General features: G+C 41.6%; 1 protein-coding gene across 12 annotated transcripts in view; it reads left to right on the top strand.

The window, feature by feature from the left end:
* The window catches only part of RAPGEF6 (Rap guanine nucleotide exchange factor 6), a 170,261-nt gene extending 149,801 nt beyond the window's left edge, over positions 1-20,460 (top strand). For 10 of the 12 annotated variants that reach the window (XM_045550721.1, XM_045550716.1, XM_045550723.1 and 7 more), the window contains 6 exons: positions 2,622-2,810; positions 5,266-5,400; positions 11,434-11,662; positions 13,434-13,936; positions 16,173-16,487; positions 17,141-20,460. In XM_045550721.1, the coding sequence (XP_045406677.1) occupies positions 2,622-2,810; positions 5,266-5,400; positions 11,434-11,662; positions 13,434-13,936; positions 16,173-16,487; positions 17,141-17,166 (1,397 nt within the window). In that variant the 3' untranslated portion in view covers positions 17,167-20,460. Of the gene's footprint in view, positions 1-2,621; positions 2,811-5,265; positions 5,401-8,195; positions 8,907-11,433; positions 11,663-13,433; positions 13,937-16,172; positions 16,488-17,140 lie in introns of those variants that run through there. The other 2 variants (XM_045550728.1, XM_045550727.1) reach the window with 1 other exon arrangement.
* The last annotated feature ends 3,439 nt before the right edge of the window (positions 20,461-23,899 follow it).

Below are 23,899 nucleotides of genomic sequence, written 5' to 3'. Positions count from 1 at the left end.
CCGCCTCAGCCTCCCAGAGTGCTAGGATTACAGGCATTAGCCACCATGCCTGGCCTGCTATTTACTCTTCACAGCAACCTCTGAGGTGTCCAGTTTGGGATTGTATTCTGATGAGACAGTGTACCCAAAAAATGTGTTTATATAAAGATGTTGCAATATGTATTACAGTGGAAAACCACTCAGATATTAAAATGCTAGAGAATAGTTAGTTATGACTATTTCCTTATCAATACAAGCAATGATGGCCATTAAAAATAGTAAGTGTATATAGAATTAGAAGGTATATGGGAAAATTTCTTACCAACATGAGATATCAAGAGTAGTGTCAGCCATGTAAAAATGATACATGTCCAAGTTAAAGACTCAAAGCGTATATGGAACCTTAAATTTGTATTCATGCTTTAAAGTTCAAAGCCATGTACATATTTAGTGTATTAAAGCCTTCTGACCCTGCTTTGAGTTATCATGAAAGTTATTTTTTTCCAAGTAACTCAATGTAGAATTAATCATGTTGTGGTTATGTAACGCAGCGTGCCTCCCTCTTCCTACAGCCACCCCAGACTTGTCTTTTTTTTTTTTTTTTTTTGACAGAGTCTCGCTCTGTCGGCCCATCTAGGGTGCAGTGGCGTCACCATAGCTCACTGCAACCTCAACCTTCTGGGCTCAAACGGCTCTCCTGCCTCAGCCTCCTGAGTAGCTGGGACTACAGGCGTGAGGTACCACGCCTGGCTAATTTTTTCTATTTTTTAGAGAGACAGCATCTCTCTCTTACTCAGGCTGATCTCGGACTCCTGACCTCAAGCGATCCTCCTGCCTTGGCCTCCCAGAGTGCAAGGATTACAGGCATGAGCCAACTGTAGAAAAGACAGCCATCTGTCTTTTCTCATAACACTAAACTGTGTCCTATGTTACATATTTGATAGTGATTTGAAATGAGAAAACCTGTGAGCCTTTTTTAAACTGAATTTGAAAATTTAGTTCAGTGCATATTCCTTTAATTTGGTTTGAGAGTCTTTATTTAATTTCTATTGCATAATTGTTTTTTAAGTGTTAAATAGTCATTATCCCAGGCCTAAACAATAGTTGATTTCTGAGCATTATAGAATTCGGTTCTTCCTAATTAAGCAGTATATATGTGGTTTTTAGCATTCATCTGTGAACTCTTTATTTGTAGTTAAAGTAGTCTCTTGGTTATTTTTCCTTTGTACTGTGGCAGTTGTTAAAGTGAGATGTCAGTGAAGTCGAGAATTGGTTAGTGTTGAGAGAAGGGGGAAAGTGTGTTTCGTGGCTCTAACCAAGGATGACGGTATCTTAGCTTCAGCCGTTGATGAGCCACTGCATATTGTCCCCAGGGCTTCCTGTGTGTCCACTTTCTGACGTGTTCCCTGATGCTTATCCCTCACAGCATTCCCTAGGCTCTCATAGTAAAAGCGTAATAGCCAGCTGTTATAACTGTGCTGGGACAGGGTAAATACCTATTTTTGCTTTTATCTTGGTGTTTAAAACAAATATATCCTGAAGTACTGAGGCTGCACCTGCATTGCAGCTACCCTGAATAACCACAGGGACTGAAGGTGCTGCCTGCGGGAAGAATTTCTCTCCTCTGGGCCACAGCATTGGTTTTATACCAAGGGGGCAGCTTTTTATTTCTTAAGTCAGTGTTCTCAGTTTTTAATTCTGAAATTCATTTTCAAATGTCCTAGCCATGGACTTACAAAACACTGTCTCTAGTATTCCTGTGTGTAGCTGCTGAAGTATTAATAATTTCACTGACTCAGCAGATACCTGTGAAGCGTCTGGTATCGGTCAGTCACTGGCATACAGGGCTGTCGTGGTGAGCAGAATGCATAGTCCTTACCTTCAGGTTAGTTACGGCCTGAGAGAGCAGCAGACATAGTTGGTTAGTCACGCAGGTGACTGTGGTGTTGGAACTGTTGCCAGGGCTGTGAAAGACGCGGGTGCGGACGCTGTGAGAACATATAGCAGAATCCAGCCTCCACTGCAGGGAGTGGGCTTTAGGGAAGGGCTCCCTGGAGTTTGTGAGGAAGTGCGTCTGAAACTGTAGACAGTGAAAGGGAGCCTTCTGTCTGTCGTAGGGAATTGAACAGAAACCTAGAGAGGGTGGGATTGGTGAGAGGACGGGCACGTGGTTAGAGGGGGCAGGCAGACGCTAGATCGTGCCAGCCTTAAAGGCCTTGTTGTAGGGATTTGGATCTTCTTCCTGAGAGCAGCGGCAACTCATCTGAAGGTTTGTGCAGGGTGTGTGGAGAAAGAAAGTGATGTGATCAGATTGTTATTTTGGAAGAGTCACTCTGCTGTTAGGTGGAGAGCAGCATTTCAGGAGTATGGACGAGAGGACGTTAACTTGACTTTGCGCAGTGATGGTGCAGATGCAGCTAACTGAGTTAATGGGTCCAAGAATTATTTAGGAAATGAAATTAACAATTGACAATTTTGGAGATAACATTTTATCATACTTAAATGAAATTTCTGTTAAGAAAATTAATCTATTTTATTTTTTGTGCTAAAACTAGGTAGTTTTGAAGTGACCATTTATTATTGTCAATAGTAATAACCTTGCCTTAAAAAGTAGTTGCCTCTTTCCTGCTGTCTCCTATTAGTGACCAAGAATTTCGGTGAGAAAAGGTCCGCCAAAGCATGCGAAATGTCTCCCGTGCCGGTGAGGTCCGCCGGGCAAACAGCGAAAGCCCACTTGCATCAGCCCCACCGAGTGAGCCAGGCGCTTCAAGTGCCAGCTGTCAGCTTGCACCCCGCCAGGAAGAAGGGACAAGCCAGAGACCCTGCACTGAGTGAGTATTCACAGTCAGTGTTACCGTCATTGAGTTGAAGTTTCCAGGAGAGTTAGAATGAAAAGTAATTATAGATGATCAGGAGATGAGCTGTTGTAGGTTGTGTGATATAATCACTTTACGCATCAAAACGTGTTTCATTTTGCCCATAGGTGTTTGATGACAGCGTGTGCGTTTTAAATGCTGACACTGGAATTTCTCTAATGCTGAAATCTGTTGATAAACAAAAAATTTAGGACAATACATCTTGGATCCCAAGGGCTAACTGCATTCAAAGGTGTATTTAATCAAATATCTAATGCAGATGCAACCTACAAAAACTATGCAAATGAAGTTGCTTATTCTAAAAAATGACTATACGTTATTTTTTTCATTAATGACCGCTTCTGAAAACCTAGTTAGGAAACAAGAATAGAGTGTAAAATATATAAAGTATAGACCACACTTTTTTTTTTCCCTGTTAGGCCATGTAGACATTATCCATATTACTTTTATTTTTTGTTTTGGCAGTATCACTATTTTAGCTTTTAGATGGGAAGCTAGATTAGATTTGATTCTTAGCATTATTTCTTAGGCCATGCATTATACATAGTACATATGCAGTAGAGGTTTGTGAATTTACTTGGATTTCATTTGAGATACAAAGCTGAATAAGAAATGCCCCCTCCTCTGCCACGTTTTCACTCTGGTGATTTGCTCGCGCAGACAGACGGCTTCAGTGTAGTGTGTTCACTGTTATGCCGGGAGTCTGTGCAGAACATACTAAACAACAACACAAGAGAAGCTGTTAGGAGAGGTAAGGCGGGCCTTCGGAAGAAAGCTTTTTGGAAATAGCACCTAAGCAAATGTTAGGTTGATGAAGAAGGAGATAATTAGGCAAAGGCTCCAGAGAAGTTGCTGCAGGCAGAAGAAACAGCAAAGAGCTAAAAGCATTTCGTTGATTCTGAGTGCAAATGTATGCAGAGTGTTGGCGGACAATAATAAAGCTAATGCTTAGAAAGTATTTACTGAGTGCTAGACCCAGTTCAAAGTGCTTCACTAACTTTACATATTAATTTAGTCTTCATAACCCTACAAGAGACCTAGTGTTTTACCCTCCTTCTACAAAGGAGACAGAGAGAGACACAGTAACACACACCACAGTAAGTTGAGCCCAGACTGACTGGCTCTAAAGGCCTTGTGCTAACCACTGTACAAACAGCCTTCCAGGAAGAAACGTGACGTCATAGGTGTGCCACAGTTATGGCGTGCATGCTGAAGGAAAGTCATTGGTGGGAGGCCATGGAGTAGATTTGAACAAGGGAAGCTTATGATTCAAACTGTGTTTGAGAATAAGGACTGTCGTGGGGCACACAGCAAGACTGGAGTTAGGGAGTCCAGATGGAAAGCTGAGATAAAAGTTTATTGGAAGTTGCTCCAGACCTGGACTAGTTTAGTGGCTGTGGGAATGAAGAGAGAATTGGATGCAAAATTGGCAAAGCTGATAAATTTGTTGATAGGCTTGAGAGGCGAGCTTAGCTCTGATTTCTCACGTGGGTGTTACTACTTGAGAGGCAGTTCTGTACCAGGTAGCTTTCTTCCCTCTTGTTGTAATATGACTGTTATTTATATGATAACTGTGTTTACATATAAATGGCATTTAATGAAGGGTAGTGTGAGTGTACTGTGACTTTTTTCATTGTCAGGGTTGCTTGTTATTATGCCAAATCCTCACAAAGTCGTGCTGGTTAAGAACAGTGTCAATAGCTCTTTGACATTTCTCAGGGAAGATGTATGTGAAAACATTAGTATATAGAAAACATCACTAGGTTAGACCTACACTGAACAAAACCAGCTGTTGGACAAGAGTAATGCTAGAACTTTGCAAGAATGTTTCCAGTGGGCTCCATACTATTTTTCTATAAATTTATGATTCTTTCTGTTGTTTACTTCTCTCCTGTAGTGTGAATTTAGTGCTCTTGAAAAGGGCTGGCCTGGCAGCCCTGCAGCCTCTTCTGTACACGCACAGCACAGCTGCAGCACAGGTAGTGACAGTGCCAGCATCCCCACACTGCCCCTGCCACACGCCCCGCCCAACTTGGAGAGGCCACCTCTAGTGGGGAGGGAAAAGTTTGGATCCATGTCTTCTCTGTCAGGATTTCAAACACGCGTGTCGATTGTGGGGGGTGGGGCACTGTGCTCAGACTGTTAACTTGATTTCCCTTTGACCGCAAAGCAGACAAACTGTTCACTAGTTACAATCTGGTCCGTGCTGACCGGCTGAATTTGAATGACTGACCTAGAGGTGAGAATCTCTGTGTGCCATCGCCCAGTCATGTAGTCCGTGTGTCATGTGCACATTTCAGTTGACTGCACTAGCCATTGTGCATCACAGCCTTAGTTACGTAGTGACTTAGACAGCTGGACGTTCTCGTTGTGCAGGGATGTTTATTTGCGTCTTTGGTTTTATTTTTAGGTGCAAGTTTACCTCAGAAAGTTTTAGGAACAACTGAAGAAGTAAGTGGTAAGAAACATACAGAAGACACTATCTCTGTGGCATCATCCTTACATTCTAGTCCTCCTGCATCACCTCAGGGTTCCCCTCGGAAAGGTAAGACCCAGTATTTCAAGCTGGTTCTTGTTAGGCTCAACAACACTTTTTAGCACATGTTTACCCGTCAGTAATAGAAAGCATTAAGAAAAGTGTGACTCCTAATACTTACTTTTTGAACTTTCATGTTCTGTAGTGTTCAGTTGCTTTTCAGATATTATGCATCGTGTAGCTGGGCTGCCAGTATTCTGTGGGCGTCCTCAGTGTCTTTGGCAGAGGGCAAACACAGATAAGGATGAAGGCAGAAGCCACAGTCGTTTTGGTGCACATTCTTGATGTTGTTACTCGTACTTCCTACATTTGTACATTTCTGTGGAGTGCGTGCAAATAAAAATTTCTGTAAGAAATTCTTTTTAACCAACTGTAAGATTTAGGAAAAGAAACATATGTAGGTTGATGCTTCCCTTTTTTTAGTAATAGAGTATTACCTTTTTATTAATCAGGATTTAAAATAACCTGTATCCTTAAGGATTATGTTTCCGTAATTCAGACTGAAGCTTTTCTTTTCTTGGCTAGCCTGGGCAGTGTACGGGTGGATGCCACTTGATGTCAGCTGCACAGGCAGTGTTCTAAATGGGGTGTGTGTTTGTACACTGGCCCCTCCACACGCCGTGTGTACCCTGGGGGGAAAGGCTAGTTTGTCTTGGGAGCATCTACACGGTGTAAAAGAACTTCATCTGTAAATAATCACAGCACTGGATGGTACATGGTCAGAGGGGAGACAAGCTTGTGAATTCTGAGAGGAGAAAGAGGTTTCCATCGCTTGCTTCAACTCCTGTGTTCTAGCTTGCCTCCCACTCTGCAGGGCTCTTTTTTGTTTTTGCCACCTGTGTGGCAGTGACATAAATGATGGCAGACCTGAGTTTGAATCCTGATTCTATACCCTGCTGTAGCTACATGACTCCAAGTAACTTACTCACAAGGTCAGATTTCCTGTCTATAAGAGGGAAAAAGACCATCCAGGGCCGGGCGCGGTGGCTCACGCCTGTAATCCCAGCACTTTGGGAGGCTGAGGCAGGAGGATCGCTTGAGGGAGGAGTTCAAGGCCAGCCTTGGCAACACAATGTGAGACCCTGTCTTCTACAAAACAGTTTTTAAAATTAGCTGGCATGGTGGCATGTGCCTTTAATCCTAGCTCCTCAGGAGACTGAGGCGAGAGGACGCTTGAGCACAGGAGTGCAAGGCTGCAGTGAGCTATGGTCACCACAGCAGCCCAGCCTGGGCAGTAGAGTAAGACCCTGTCTCTGAAAAAAGTATATAAGTGAATAATTTTTTTAAAGGACCATCTATTTTAGCAGCTGCATACAAGGTTTAAATGAAATAACATTTATAAAGCCTGATACATGGTAAGTGTTTAGTAAGTTGGAGCGTCTCTTCTGTCCCCTGCTGCCACCCCAGGGCACCGTAGCTCCATTACTCACCTGCCCTTTTCATCCTTACATAGCTGAGACTAAAATTTTCATTCAGATTTTACTAAGAAAAGCTTAATAAAAATTAGATAGGACATATAAATAGTATATATTGTAGGAGTATTTAAAAAGCACAGGTTTCTGATCATTTTGTAGCTCATGTGTAATTCTATGAGGCACACAAACTTGTTTCCTCTTTTTACTTGTCTGTGTGGCCCCGCCTCCTGTCAGACTGAGGGTCCCGAGGAACAGCGTCCGTGTGCTCCTGACGCTCCTCCGGGAAGAGCTTTACGTTCCTCACCCCTGTGGGAGGCTGTTCAGAGATTCATCCCATCATAGACAATTCTCTAAACAGGCAACTAGTTGGATCTGATTTGGTGTTTTATACCTGAAGGTGACTTGTGGGAAGAGGTATTGAGGACAGAAATTCCTCCATTGCTTTTATTCCCAACAGAAAATCCACACTTGTCACTGGAATAGAAAAGTCTTTTCTCCATTGTGTCTTTCATTGTGTAGCCAACAATTGGCCATCATGTTGATAGATTTGTGAGCTTCTCACAGTAATGTTTCAGAAGCCTAAAGAAATTCTTCTCTTCAAAATTGTTTCAAATTGTTCTTGCATATGTTCTATCAGATCCTCAACCAAATATGATATTTCTATTCCCATAGACAGGTTTTTGCCAGTAGTCTGTGATTGAACAAAAATTTTATCATTACACTAAGAGTATATTATTAAGATCTGTTCCTAGTTCTTGTTTAACTTTGGAATTAGTTCTTTGTTTTCAAATGATTAAGAAAGTAAGCCTATCTTCATATTTTTCACAAGGAGAATTTAAATAAATAAGAACTTTTAAAAAGCAAGAAGTCAAGAGACCTTAAGTGTTATCTTCCCCAGTGTTTAAGAAAAGCAGCTTCTCCACCTTGGCAGTACAACAGGATCAGAAATTGCAGTTTATAATTATACCTGTAATATATATTATTTGTATGTCCTATTTGATTTTACTGGGCTTTTCTTTTAATAAAAATCTGCCTTAAAATTCTAAACATACATAGTTACTTTTGAGAAATAATTCTGGTTACCTGATATTCTTGTCATATTTTTCCTTGTGATTTTACCAGCTTGGCTTACTTTCGGTAATTTTTTATCACCAACTTACTTTATCAAGGTAATCTTCCTCCTGCCTTCTGTCTTGCAATGACTTGATGTGTTTAAACTATATAGTAGATTTTCCATGCATTAAAAATATGTTGCTAGATTACAGTTTTTCAGATATTATCAAGATGTTAGAAATTTTTAATAGTGAAATGTTATATAAACCAGGCTAATTGTGATTAATTGGAAAGAATTAATTGACCATGTCAGGGTTTTTGCATTTCTCCCTCCAGTTGGCAGTGTCATATCTGCTCACAGCATCCTGCTGCGCCTCTCAGGGTCTTCCTCATCCCCTCCCCGTGAGTCCAGCACCAAGATCAGTGGCCAGAGCTGCCCCGGAATAGGTGGGGTTTACTTGCAAAAGAAAATCCTTCAGATTACCAGGAGCACAGCCAAAAGGACAGACAGGACCGAGAAGGCCACTGAGGAGAATAGAGACAGGCCAAGTTGTGAGAACACAACCAGAAAAAGAATGACATCCCCGTTTAGAAGATTTAGGGAAAGAACTCTGTCAAGGGAGAGACTAGTCAACAGCAAAACAGAGGACGCAGACCACAATCAAGCTGCAGAAAGCTGTGAGGAAGTGAAGGATGTTGGAATCAAAGATGAGAAAGGGAATGGCATCTTCAATTCAAATAGCCAAAGCAACAGTAACGCTTTAAACTGCTTCTGTCCACGATTCCAGTCTAAAAGGAGGAAGACACTCTGATGAAGTTGCTTATTTAATTTTAGTGTTGAGTTTGTTCTTAGTTATTAATGTAAATGTAGCTTAAATTAAGCCCTTTGTCAAAGCTAAGGCAGACAACTTAGTAAAATACTATTTATAAGCATTTTATGTTTAATATTGCAGATCCTCTGGCAACAAAGTCATATTGATTTAAAGTGCCTTATTTGTACATATGTTGTTTTACTAATGTATTGAGTTAGTAAACTTTATACTGTTATTTTCTGTAGTTCGCTTTATTTCCTACTCAGAGCAGTTGGTCTGTGAGTGAAGTACGCAGAGGAGGTTGGTCAGGAACCAGCGTCCACTTTCACCGTAAAAGCCCCAGCAATGATCTGATGAAACCTTCACTTCAGAGAATTTTAGTGCTATCTTAGTGCTTCAGCTGTTTTATAAGCTACATGAAATGGAAGTGTTTGGGAGACAAGAAACCAAACCTTGTCCACATACGCTTTTTATATCATTCACTTTTCACATATCTTTGATTGAGGAGGAGCCAGTCTAACATAGCAGGTTAAATATTATCTGGGAAACTTGTTAAAAAATGCAATTACTGGGTCCCACCCCAGACCTTATAAATTTGAATTGCCAGAAGTGGGACCAGGAATGTACATTTTAATTTGCCAGGTGATTCTTACATTATATTTGAGAAATACCGATCTGAGAAACATAAGGATTAAATTATCTTTAAAACAGAAGCAAGTCTATTCCATAAAATAAAAGAACAATCTTTTTTTTTTTCTTTTGACGAAGAAGGTTTTTTATTTATGTATTTCTGGTGTATTTACCATATCCATTTTCCTGGTCCCTCTTGAGTGTTAACTGCTCAGCCCGTGGGACTCACTGGTAGCAGCGATTCAAGTTCAGAGATGGGCGATGGAAGTCAGGGGAGCGGTTTGGCTGCGTATCCTGTTCCTGGCCCCTTAAGCCAAGCATCAATCACACATTTTCTGGGTCTTACTTTTTCTCTTTGAAATAGTTAGCAAAGCCAATAAGGCTATTGTACAAAAAATGTTTTCTTTAATGACTTGAATTATATATGATTAAACTCCCAAGATCCTTAAAGCAGAGAAACTTAGACTGTTGTCTTCCTCTTCATACATGAGGAGGCTGAGGCTGCAAGAATTCCAGTAACACATACAAAGCCTATAGTTCTTCTTCATGAGATTTCTAGGGATTGGTCCAAAGGTCATGTACCTATTGAACCTTATTCTTCTATGCACAAGAAGATACTGTTTTCTTCTTGGAGACCTACCCCTTGTTTGAATTACTGGAGCATTTTCTTTCTAAACAAAAGTTTTGTTTCTTCCAGTTATCAAAATAGACTATTATGTACATTAACCATCATGCTGCAGATTTATTTTTGGATCCTTCACCTCACTCCATCCCTGCCCCTTTATGCCAAAGAATACAGAAGAAAATCTCTAGCTAATCTGCTGTGCAGTAAGTCATAGAACAATTTAAAACATGTAGATGTTGTTGTTCATAACACATTCTTATGTATCTGTCAGTTCAGCTATTTAAGATTCTTTGAAGTTTATGAAGAAAAAGGAAAATGGATATAAGATTAAGTCTGAATCTAAAAATAATTTATTTTAAAATACTAAAACAGAGGCACTCGGCCAGGTGCGGTGGCTCACACCTGTAATCCTAGCACTCTGGGAGGTGGAGGCGGGTGGATTGTTTGAGCTCAGGAGTTCGAGACCAGCCTGAGCAAGAGCGAGACCCCGTCTCTACTAAAAATAGAAAGAAATTATATGGACAGCTAAAAATATATACAGAAAAAATTAGCCGGGCATGGTGGCTCATGCCTGTAGTCCCAGCTACTGGGGAGGCTGAGGCAGAAGGATCGCTTGAGCCCAGGAGTTTGAGGTTGCTGTGAGCTAGGATGATGCCACGGCACTCTACCCGGGCAACAGAGTGAGACTCTGTCTTAAAAAACAAACAAACAAACAAAAAAAAAAAAAAAAAACAGAGGCACAGTGTCTCATGCCTGTAATCCTAGCACTTTGGGAAGCTGAGGCAGGAGGACTGCTCGAGGCCAGGAGATCAAGGCTGCAGTGAGCTATGATCGAGCCACTGCACCCCAGCCTGGGCGACAGAGTTGAGACCCTGTCTCAAAAAAAAAGCAAAAAAAAAAAAAAACCACAAAACAATCCCTCTCGACTCAGGGCAAGACTTCTTAGGTGACATAGCAGAATATCTGGGGTAAGTATATGCAGTTTAAAAAAGCAGATACACAATTCTTTCCCCTGAGTCCTGAATCGCACCCCCACCCCCACCTCAAGGTGGTATTTTGGATTCACGTCACGTCATGAAATATTTATGTTAATCAAAGGAGGGGGGTGTAGAGTTAAAAAGAAGTTGAGAAACTCTTAGACATCTACTTTTTAATGTCTATAATGTATTCAGGGCCTTCTTGTTTTATTAAATGTCGTTAGCTGGGCAAAAGCCTGGGGGCAAATATACCTTTCGACTAGTTTACTCAGTAATACTGGATTTTGGCTATCTTTTTTCTTTTTTTTAATTTGGAGTTGGATTGGCATGGTGTGGGTAGGTAGATGAATGGATATGTAGAAGAATGTGTGGAGAAAATTGGCACCATTGTATCTACATAAATGGGAACTGAGATTGCTAATCCTTTTGTCTTCTGCTATTTTTATGGGGTTTTTAAAAATCCTTTCCCCGACTGTCCTACCACCTGTGCCCTTGTTTTGTAGTTTGATCAGTGTTCTTTTCCCGTTCAGGTTATACGCTTACACCATCAGCTAAGTCTGACAACTTGTCTGACTCCAGCCACAGCGAGATTTCTTCACGGTCCAGCATCGTGAGCAACTGCTCCGTGGACTCCATGGCCGCGGCCCTGCAGGACGAGCGCGGCTCCTCCCAGGCCCTGGCCGCACCGGAGCCCGGCGGGGCGTCGGCGGGGACGGAGCCCCCCTCGGGGCAGGGACCCCACGGTCCGCCGGGCCCCGGGTAAAGCCCCTTCCCCGCGCGCGTCACCCGGAGGCCGCGGGCCGGCGGGCAGGGGGTCGTGAACGACCGGGGGCGGCCGCTCTCCCTGCGGGATGTTTAAATAAGGACAATCGCGAGAGAGACATAGGGACGCGCTCTTACAGTGTTACTACAATCAAGTAACTTTGTCATTCTGTGCCTGCTCCGTCAGTAATTCGGAGTGCCCCGCTGTCATGGCGGAGGTGGCTCTTGGAAGCTGGCGGGCGGGCGGCAGGTCACGTGGCGGCAGGTGCTGCCTGTGCCGTCCGCGCTGCCGACAGGCGGGGGCGGGGCCGGGGCCGGCCTGGTCCCTCCTCTCTGACAGCAGAATCCGGGCAGTAAGAATCGTCAGCCAACTAGGGTTAATTCTTTAAAAATTTTTAAATTTCTATTTAAAATCAAGCAAAATGGAAGTCATTGAGAAAGTTGATTCTAGACTGCCATATATTGTTCCATCTGGTCTAATATGAAAAGTTTAAGATATAGTAAAGTATTATATTTGTAACAGTTTCTAAAATATGATTCTCTAGACCAAAGGTCAGTAAACTTTTTGTGTAAAAGTTACATAGTAAATACTTTAGCCTTCCCAGGCCATAAGGTCTCTGTCACAACTACTCGGCCACTGTCACACAGAACAGCCACAGGCAGTACATAAACACATAGGCCTGGCTGTGTCCCAGTAAAACTCTATTTATAACAGCAGGCAGAGGACTGACCAGACTTGGCCTTGCGCTACTTTGCCAACCTCTGCTCTATACTATTAAATCAAGGATTTACAAACTTTTTTTGTGAAAAGCCAGATATTTTAGATATTTAGGCTGCATGTGGTCTCTGTTCCAAGTACTTTGGGTCTTTTTTTGTTTTGTTTAAACCCTTTAAAATATAAAAACCATTCTTTACTCCCGACAAAAACAGGCTGTTGGCTGCATTTGGCCCATGAGCCTTAGTTTGGGGACCCCTGCTGTGCATTGTAGGATTGATTTAGTCGGTGGTTGAGGAAGTTGTTTACCTGGCACTGTACAGAGGCACAGTAAAAAATAAAAACATGGTTCCTCAAAGGGGGAATTCTTCACTGTATGTATGGAGAACAAACAATCTGATACTATGTTGACAGAAAATAAAAATGTACTGGTCCGATGGTAGTGGGTTATCAGAACTTACTAACATTAGTGTCACTGAAGTTGGTATACAACCCCCCACTGCTAAATTTGGCTTAAAAAAATTTTTTTAAAAAAAGAATGGAAATGTGTACTTAATGTTATTCATTTCAAACCTCACCTTTTCATTTTCATTTAAAATCAATTCAAGAAAAATTTTCACTGTGTACAGTGGCTGTAGTCCCAGCTCTAGGGGAGGCTGACGCAGGAAGATGACTTCTGAGCCCAGGAGTTCGAGGCGAGAGTGTGCGGTGACCACACCTGTCACTGCACTCCAGCCTGGGCAACATAGCGAGACCCCATGTCAAAAAACACCAAATAAATACTTCTTAAAAAAGGCAAATTCTGAGGAAACCTTGCTAAATATTTGAGTTTCTTCAGTGTATGTGTCTAGCTAAGTATTAACATGAATACTGATGAGGAGTTTGGTGATGATTAATGGTAATGTCATTTTTTTTCACAAGATTATTCAGGCATGAACATTCATGGTACACGTTCTGTAGTTTCTCATAGGCAGTAATAACTTGAAACAGAGAAGAAAGTCTTTATAGTAAGCCAGTAAATTACTTTTAATTGTATATTGTCTCCAATTCTAGATGGACACTCTCAAAGCCATCTCTAATCAGGGGCTTGGCTGTCTCATCTTCTGTGAGCAGTGAAGAGGTTTCCCACGAGCATGTCCTTACAGAAGCAGCTGACAGCGGCCGTGGAAGCTGGACTTCCTGTTCCAGCAGCTCCCACGACAACTTCCAAAGCCTTCCAAATCCAAAAAGCTGGGATTTTTTGAACTCTTACAGACATGCCCATTTGGATGACCCTATTGCTGAAGTTGAACCCGCTGACGGTGAGCCCTATCCCTGTGCCAAGGGCTGCTCTAGGACTTGCAGTCAGTGTAAAGGAAGCCTAGAGACTGATCGGCTGAGACAGAGCTGGGCCTCGTCCAGTTCTCTGTCTGACATGTATGAGCCAAACTATGGGACAGTGAAGCGGAGAGTGCTGGAGAGCACCCAGGCCGAGCCCGCGGAAGGCTTGGACCCCAAGGATGCCACTGACCCAGCGTACAAAACTGTCACTTCTAGTACGGAAAAGGGTTTGATTGGTAAGTTGTATGTTTTTGTTGTATCTTTGACATTTAGAGATTAAGTGGTGAAAAAATTGTCATTGTATGTCTTGGATTTTATTATTGCAAAAATTTGTTCTTTCCAACCTTTCTTTTCTCCCTCCCTCCACAAACAAATTATTTCCTAAAAATTCTTGGTTTCTCAAGGGCTTTGGAGCAGAAATCCAAGCCATTAAAATGAAAAGTCTGATGCGGAGAGACTCAATTAGAGGGACAAGTTTGTCTTGTTTTGTTTTTAAGATCTTTTTGGTTTCATTGAGGAATATCATTGCATTACTATCCGATAGTAATAAAGGGATTCTTATCTTTGTCACCTCATAAATTGCTTTGATAATTGCTGTGCATACATGGTAGAAACATTGAACATGTTACTAATTTTAGGTAATAAAAGTGAGGGAAATGTGATAAAGTCCAAAACATTTTCAGTGCACCCTCCTGTTGCACATCCTGAGAATCCCAACTCCTGTCTGTGGATTCCATTCTAAGCTTTCTTAGTGTATTCTTTTAGTATTTAGCCATCAAATACTTTTCTCCCATTTGTATCCCTGAATTGTACAAATACTTGGATATAATAGCCCCTGCTTTTCTACTTATGTGGAATGACCATATTTTGAATAAATATTATCATAATCAACTCCTAATTCTAAAGAATATGATGACACGTTTAATTACTAAAAATGCAAAAGAGAAATGTGCTGATTTTATAGCCACTTGTCAAATTGCATAATATGTTGGGTTTTTAGCTCATTCGTTTTTTCCAAGGATTTTTTGTTGTTACAGCCTTGTAGGAGGTTCATGCCTATAGTCCTAGCACTCTGGGAGGCTTAGGTGGGAGGATCGCTTAAGCTTAGGAGTTAGACCAGAGACCAGCCTGAGCAAGAGCAAGACCCTGTCTCTACTAAAACTAGAAAAATTAGCCAGGTGTCATGGCACACACCTGTTCTCCCGGCTATTCAGGAGGTTGAGGCAGGAGGATTGCTTGAGCCCAGGAGTTGCAGGTTGCAGTGAGCTATGATGACACCACTGCACTCTGGCTGGGGCACAGAGCGGGACTCTGTCTCCAAAAAAAAGCCCTTTAGGTAACCACTTTAGGGGTATATAAGAATGTGTGTACAAGGATTTAAAAATCTCTTGTCCATTGGGAATATAAATTTTTTTAAATCCTTCATTTCTGGGTGACTCTGGGCAGATCGCTTACATTCTTCATTTTTGTCGTGTTGCTCTTGATGCCTCTCCACATCCAGCCGCCTGGTCCAGCCTGTCCTCACGTGGGGGTGGAAACCCTTTCCGACCTTGACAGGACATGCAAACTTTACTTGTAGAAATTGGAGAAATTTCAATCTGGACAAACCTAATTCTCTAAGGGGAGAAAGAGTGTTAGAATTATTTAATGGTCTTTTTAAATGCATTCTGCTTGTATGTAGGCATTTTTTGTGTTGTAAAAGTCACTTGCATGATCAAGATATTCAGAGCCGTTCGCCCTGTGGGTCCTGTGGATTGGTCTTAATTTCACAGAACTTCCTCTTTGACTTATTTCTGATGCCTTTTGTAGCTTTGCCTGAGGCTTACAAATCTAGGGGGAAGGATTCAAAGTCACCGTTATTTTTAATGTTCACTGAAAATCAGAGAAATTTAATTTGAAATGAATTTCCTAAAATTATGGTTTTTTTCTTCCCTGCTTAATCACAATGCAGAAGTTAGAAGTAAGATTCTTGAAGGGACTGGTTCCTCTGTGCCAGGAGAGCTCAGGTGCTTCTGTCTCGGCGCTGCGCAGAGCTTGCCCAGGGCACCAGCACACAGCAGCTTGTGTCCAGGGACGGGGTGACCCGTGACCGATGGTCCAGACTCTCTGAACTGGTAGAAAATGGATGTTCAGGGCAAACTTTTGGGTGTTTCTGACTCAGTCGTCTCTGGGTGTCACTCCGAGTTGTCAGCGCTCTCTTCCTTCTAGGAAGCTGGTCATCGCTGTCATCTCCTTCAGCCCTCTCCTGTTACATTTAATGCTTACAAACCTTAATTATAGTTTATGTATTTTAAAAACAGGTTTAATACTAAGTTCATTAAGCTTTTTAAAAATGTTTTCAATCCACTGCCATTCAGATTTATTCATTTTGCCTGTTTTTTAAGTTCTATTTTGTCATTGTAATACGTTTCAATGTTTTTTTCATTTGTTACACTTTTCATTAACATTTCCATTGCTTATTCTTTGTGCCAGTGTACTGTGTCACCTCACCCAAGAAGGACGATAGGTATAGGGAGCCGCCGCCCACCCCTCCAGGATACATGGGGATTTCTTTAGCGGACCTAAAAGAAGGACCCCACCTGCACCCAAAGCCTCCAGACTATAGTGTGGCCGTGCACAGGTCCAAGATGATGCACAGCAGCCTCTCCAGGCTGCCAGCAGCCTCTCCCAGTAGCAGCCCTGCGGCCTGTGTGTCATCGAGGATCGTAACCCAGCCTCAGAGGCACCACTGGCCGCCGTCCCATCCTAAACTAGCAGATGTGACTGATGCAGATAGCGAAGCAGATGGTATGTGGACAAACTACATTAAATGGTCTTTATTCTGGTATTTTATGGTGATTAGTAATGGTTTCTTTCCATGCCTTAAACCTTTGCTACATAAATTCCTCAATAGGATGGTGTGTCCTTTCAGTGGAAAGGACAAGCTGCTTGTTTCTGTGTGCCCAGGACCCTTCTGCTTCAAACAGGGTGTTCTTATCTCTGATAAAACAGAGCTCAGTCTAATAGGATAATTTTGAGAGGAAGCATTTGACATCAGTGGAGTTGTGTTTTACCTAATGCACAGAAACTTGAAACTGCGTTTCAGTTGTCTGAAATGATACTGTTGATATGGTCCCCTTAGTAGCAAAACTCTTGACTGACTTTGTATGTGCCAATAGTTTGAAAAATGGTTTGCTTTATTAAAAGTGGATGAAGTTTTATCCTTTTAAGCAAGCGATTAACAAAGTGATTAAGAACGTTTATGAAATTTCAGTCTGTTGTCAACCTTCAGTGTGGTCGGAAATCATAAATGTCATTACGACAAAATCGGGGCCTTGATGTAATGTTTGAGAGGATTTCGTTGTTGAAATTGACTAATTTTTTAAACAGATAACTAAATTATTAGTTGGTCTTCATTAACATGCTGATCTGCCAGTTAATTGTGTTTTTATTATTTTCAGAAAGTGAACAAGTTTCAGCAGTCTAGCTTTCGGAGGACCCATTTGGAGACTACTGAAAATCACAGAGGCGTGGCAGAGCCCCCTCGCGACCCTGCAGGCTGTTGCCGACAGACACCCAGTTGCTGCTGCTGCCGCCGCTGCCGCTGCCGCCCAGGGGTTTCCTGACCCGCACCCTGAGCAGTGAGACAGGCCGAGCCCTGCTGCCTTCCGTGCAGTTCCTGCCGTGAGCAGGCCCGCAGCTGCGATGCTGTGCCCGCATCCCAGTCTCTGCAGGGCTGGGACCGCAGTTACAGAAGAAATATAAAGTCAGTCATCTCCATGCACATCACTGTAGATTTCCCTTTAACACGTGGTTGTGAAGACGGGGCATTGTTGTTTCCAAGCCACAGCTTGGGCTAAAGGACAAATTCAAAATGTCTGCCAATACCAAGGATATTCTTGTGTTTGAAAAGTAACTTATTATTTGAAGTGTTGTGGTTTTGTTTGTATTTGGGAACCCTTGTTAGCTGATATTTATGGTCTGTCCAAACAGAAGTCATCTTTGCAGAGACGATGTGCTCAGTCTGTAGAGAGACACAGCTTGATCTGTGGCACCGTGCGAGGCCGGGTCTGGGTGCGCGTGGAGCGGGAACCCTCTGCAGCTGAGGCGGCAGGACCTGCCGGGTCGTGCCGCGGGTGTGGGGGCCAGAGCAGCTGCACAGACTGCCTCACCCTTTGGGAAAGGAGGGGGGCGGGAGGGAGAGGCTCAGAACCCGATTTCCAAAGAATGAAATTTTGATGTTAAATGACATGTATACAAATTCTTTCTGAAGTAATAGTTATGCTGCATTATAACCACAAGTATAAATCCAATAAATAGAGAATGGGTTCTAGAGAGTTCTACGCTGTAGAAACTGAAAACTAAAATTTCTCACAACTCAAGTATGAGTTCTGTTTATAAAGGGAGTGTAATCGCAGGTGTTGCACTCATGAAGATGCATTTGACCTCATGCAGTGTTCTGCAGCCTCTCAGAGCACCAGGCTGTGCCCAGGCTCGATGAGCCCTGCGGCTCTCAACTACCTGCAGTACAGTTGTGTGGTTCGAGAAAGAGGAACTAGAATTATGGAAATGATTGTCTCTTGGTCCTCAGTTTAGTCCTTAAGAGGACATACCTTTCCGTCCTCTTGGGCATGGCTCTCTTAATTTAAGTAATTAAAATTTCAGTGGCTATTTACCGAAGAGGTAGATTTTTTCACATTTTTACAAATGAAATACAATGTTTTTCTGTATATTAAGTTTAAATTTTTTCATTTGTTTTTTAGCGTAAAGGCAAGTGAGATTTTAATAAACTTCTGTGATTACCAAAAAAAGAAAAAGCCAAAGCCATTAATGTTCATTGCCCAGATCAACTTGAAGCCAAAAAGGGTTTACTTCTGAATGGTTGTCCACAGGTGTCCAGGTAGATGTAGTTGGTCCGTGACTTCCTGTGTCAGTTTGTTCTTTCCTAGCTGACTCCTCCCTTTCTCTGTCTTCCTGCCTGTTCCTTTCATTTTAAAATCATAAATCAGTTTCAAGTAGTAAATGGTAGTGGTTCATCTTGCCCATCAAGAGTGTCTCTTCATTTTAGGGAAAAGAGCATGTCTGACAAATTCCCCTGAGGAAAAAACATTTGTCTAAAGTTTAAGCCTTAGAAATTGACCCAGGGTGTTAGAATGAGTCTGGGTGATCCCATACCTTGCTTGGTTCTTTGAGATGGAAACAGCCTGAACCCCAAATCCTGGTTTGAGAGTCACACTGAAGTGATTCTGCTTATAGACAGTGGTCCTCTGATTACAGATTCTTTTCTTCACTAATTTACTTCATGTTGTTTTTACATCCACAGCAAAACAAAGTGAAAGATATTTTTGCTATAACTACCTTTTTATCAAGTTTGGGTGTCTGTTGTCACCATTTTATATTCATTACTCCAGAAAAATCTGCTGTTTGCACAGTTTTATTTAGCAGGTCTTTCAAACCAAGTGGAAGCCTTACCTGTCTTTGCCCTTAATGGTGTAAAAACTGTAAATAATGTCTTGCACAGAGAGTTGAGGCCTGTGGTTTTGGACTTGCACCTTGTAGCTGCCTTTGCTTTATCTGGCTTTACCTGAGTGTTGGGACCAGCTGATCACATTGATCAGGAACTAAAGCCAAATGCTTTGTGGTTTGATATGTATGTGTCCCGTAAAAAATCATGAGGTTTTGATTTTTATATTTTAATTTAGGGTACATTCCTTCCTTCTCCTGGTTTGTCATATGACTAGAAAAAGGGAAGCCTTAACCTGTATTTGGTCCAATTCCAAATCCCCATTTGTTTTGTTTTTATTTTATAAATTTATAATTTTAACAAAGAGACCAGTGCCCTCTTCTGTCCCCACCACAACTCTGAAGCTGCCAAGATTATTGAGTGTGTAAACCCTCAATGGAAAACTTTTGCCAAATAGGAAGTTTCAACAAAATCTCCCCATAAGAAAAGATTTGGAGAATTAGTAGATTTAATACGTGCTTCCATAAAAGTTTATTATGGTTAATAGATTCTCATTTACTCCACATGACGACTCTGTTTGATCTTTGGGGAGAAAAAGTCTTTAATGAATTCCGTGAGGTGATGACAGGTCACATCATCATCATTTACGTCACCTCCTTGAGGATCCCTCCTGGGTGCAAATGTGATGGTGACCGCGGGGTCACCTGAGAACAGGCCGAAGTTTTATAAAGTGTTCTTCCCCTACAGAAACGGGAGGAGAAGTTGTTTCCTAGTATAGACAAACAATGAGTGATATTCTAAGTTTCTGTAAAAAAGAAAATGTCATGTTACAGTTTATGTATTCTTTTAGCATTACCTTAAAGGCTAGAAAAAAGGGATAAATCTTCAGAAAAGTATCACAGTACATTTTCAAATTTAAACTTGAACCCCCAGTTCATCTTCAGCCTTTGTTGTGCATTTTTAAGGCTTCTTTATTTTTGATACACAGAATGCAGTTGATCTTTTAAAATTGAAACATCTAAGCTTATCAGCAAAAGACAAAAGCAAAACTGCACAGTTGTAATAATCAAATAGCAATTATACTGCACAATTCATTGATTGTAACGTACCCTGTAACGAGCAATGTCTGTCTCCTATTTTTTGATACCTCTTAAACTTACGTCTTTTAGAAAGACAATGCCTCTGTATGCTTTTTGTATTTTTACTGAGTGTAAATATTTGTTATATTTTTGGTTAAAAGGATGTAAAAGTACCATTTATTATTATCATATCTACTAATACATTGGTGGAATCAATAAAGCATCTACATTAACCTTCCCTGCACTTTCTTGTGAATGCACGGAACAGCTGGAATAACTACACCCATTTCTGATTCACGTGGGTGTGAAAGCCTTATTTTTTAAGTATCCACAGAAATTGGAGGGGTGTACTTATTGATCATATAGAATCTGTGAAACACCTAGCTGTTGTTTAGGTTAAACAGATCATGTCTGATTACAAACCAAATAACAGTGGCTGAAACCCCACTAGGGCTCGTTTTTTTTTTTTTTTTTCCTTGTAACAGAAAAGTCGAGAAGCCACCTGTCCAGGGCCGATACAGTAACTTCACAATGCTGTCAGGACTCAACATTTACGTCTCAGGGCATCATTCTCAGCGTTTCAGGAAGGAAGGAGAAGGAATGGCTTAGGAGAAAAGGTGCAAATGTGTGTCCCTGTTTATTAGCAAAACACTAGCTTTTCCAGAAGTTCCACTTGCATATTTCTGCTTACATCCCGTTAGTCAGAGCTGTGTCGTGTGATGGCAGCTGTGTGGGAATCTTGGAAATGATCTGTTGTATCTGAGCAGTTGAGGTTCCTAACAAAACTAGGATTCTTTTCAGTGAAGATGGAACGAATAGCTACTGAATGGACAGCGAGCTGGGTCTGCCACCGCGTGCATACTGCGCACTCCTTTGGGCCCTATATGCAAATACAGCCTTCGCTTTCACGGGATCAGATCCCAGGCCCCGGGCAAAGAAGGGAATTCTGCTTCACCAGCCCTTTGTAAATCTCCCAGTGTGCTGTACCTAGTGCACGTCCCTCCGCGATAGCTAAGGCTTCTACCTTCCCCCGGTTCACCTCTTCCTAACACACACCAGGTTCTCCCAGGCCATTCCTCCCCCGACCATCGTCTTTCCAGTCTCACTAGCTCGCTTTTTAATTTAGGAAATATATTAAATACAAAAGTAGTAGGTTGAATAACAACTAAATGAAAGTATCAAACCCTAATCCCTGGAACTTGTAAATGTTACTTTACATGGGAAAAGGATCTTTGCAGATGTAATTAAACTAAACATTTTGAGATGCGATTACCTCAGGTTATCCGAGTGGGGCCTAAATACCATCACAAGTGTCTGTATAAGAGAGACGCAGAGGAAGGTACCGCAGACCCAGAGAAGAAGGCTGGCCGTGGGAAGACGGCAGAGAGAACTGTAGCCGCACGACGTGCAGCCTGTGCTGACAGCCACAGGAACCGGGAGAGGCAAGACCTGGCTGCCGTCCCAGAGCCTCCAGAGAAAGTGTGCCCTGCCAACACCTTGATTTGGATTTCTGGCCTTCAGAACTGTGAGATAATAAATTTGTTGTAATTTGTTATAGCAGGAAACGGGCACAAGTTACTCTATTTGTCTTATCTTGGGGACCCAGTCCCTGTAGTTAAGGGATGCGGTAGTCCAGAAACAGCTCAGGAACCCTTCTTTAACCCCCCACCACCCAAAATTTAATGAAACTAAGGGAGGAACCGGCTAAGAACCCTCCTCTACATCTAGTCAGCCTAATATTTCTCTCATTTCAGACATTCTGGTAAGTGTATACTGGTATCTTGCTGTGGTTTTAATTTCAATAATGACTAATAGTCTAAGCATCTTTCAAATACTTTCTGGCCAAGTGTCTATTTAGGTCTTTTGTTGACTATTACAATTGATTTTTATAATGACCTGTTTCTAGCAACCTTTATCAATTCATGCATGAATGCTAACAATTTGTGAGTTATGTTGGAATGTTTTACATGCTCATATTTTCTGTTCATGTGACTTTTATTTATTTCCAGTCATTTTGCATTTTATTTCTGTTCTCGCTGCACTGGCCGGAGTATCCAGCACAATGCTGAACAGATGTGGTCAGAGTGGATTCCTTTTTGTTCCTGATCTCAGGGAGGAAAAGTATTCAGATGTCACCAGTGAGCCTGGTGATTGCTATAGGATTTTTATGGTATTTATGAGTTTAAGGAAGTTCCCTTTTATTTATATTAATAGTTTGCTAAGAGGATTTCTGGTGTTGAATTTTGTCAAATGCTTTTCTTGAATCTATTGAGATGATCAAATTGTTTTTCACTTATGTGTTAGTCTGGTGAGTTAATTGATAGATTTCATGGTGTTGACCCCCCCTCACCCTTGCGTATTACTAATATAAAATGTACTTAGTTACATTATTATTTCTACATATCTCTAAATGTATTTTGCAATATTTTATTTAGGATTTTTGCATCTGTGTTCAAGAGAGAAATGGTCTATAATTTTCTACTCTTGTCAAAGTTTGGTATTAATGTTAAAATGTCTCACCTCTTTTTGTTTCTTGTTCTCTCAACAGTTACTGTTCTTAGATGCCCAGTGTCTTCAGTGGCATTGTTTTTTGTATTTTGTCCAGTTTTTTAGTTGCTTCAGGCAGGAGGGTAAAGCGGCAGATATTCCATTTTGACCAAGGGCTCACATCCATACACAGAATTGTGACACAGCTGTCTCAGTAAACGATAAAATCAGACACCCCCTCCTCATCAGTGAGGATACAGGAGATTAGAACAACACAATTAATAAACTCAATCTCATGGGCCTATATGGAACACTGTACCAACAACTACAGAACATACATTATTTTCAGGTGAAGGTGGAGCATTTATGAAAATTCACTATATGTTAAGCCATAAAGAAACTGTCAAATAATAGGAAGGTTCTCTGACTACGGCAGAACTAAATTAATAACAAAAATTTGGGCCAGGCACGGTGGCTCACGCCTGTAATCCTAGCACTCTGGGAGGCCGAGGCGGGTGGATCGCTCGAGGTCGGGAGTTCGAGACCAGCCTGAGCAAGAGCGAGACCCCGTCTCTACTAAAAATAGAAAGAAATTAGCTGGTCAACTAAAATATATATAGAAAAAACTAGCCGGGCATGGTGGCACATGCCTGTAGTCCCAGCTACTCGGGAGGCTGAGGCAGCAGGATCACTTGAGCCCAGGAGTTTGAGGTTGCTGTGAGCTAGGCTGACGCCACGGCACTTACTCTAGCCAGGGCACCAAAGTGACACTCTGTCTCAAAAAAAAAAATTTGGAAGTTAAGAAATACACCTCTAACAGTGGAAAGTAGAAATTATTTTGAACTGAATCAAAATGCAAATATGAATATGAAAATCTTTGGGATATAATTAAAACCATACTTAAAGGGAAGTTTATAGCCTTAGGTGCAAATATTAGAAAAGAAGAAAGCCTAAAAATTAAGCATTCTTCTCAAGAAACCAGAATAACAGCAAATTAATCCAAACTAATGGAAGGAAGTAAAAAAAAGAATTAACGGAAATTAATGAAATATATAATCTGCAAAGAAAGATTAAAGCAGGCCGGCCGCGGTGGCTCACGCCTGTAATCCCAGCCCTCTGGGAGGCCGAGAGTTCGAGACCAGCCTGAGCGAGACCCCGTCTCTACTAAAAGTAGAAAGAAATTATCTGGC

The sequence above is a fragment of the Lemur catta genome, chromosome 5, assembly GCF_020740605.2.
Source record: "Lemur catta isolate mLemCat1 chromosome 5, mLemCat1.pri, whole genome shotgun sequence".
Taxonomy (NCBI): Eukaryota; Metazoa; Chordata; class Mammalia; order Primates; family Lemuridae; genus Lemur; species Lemur catta.
Note: the sequence above shows the minus strand (reverse complement) of the source record. Positions and strands in the feature narration are given on the sequence as shown.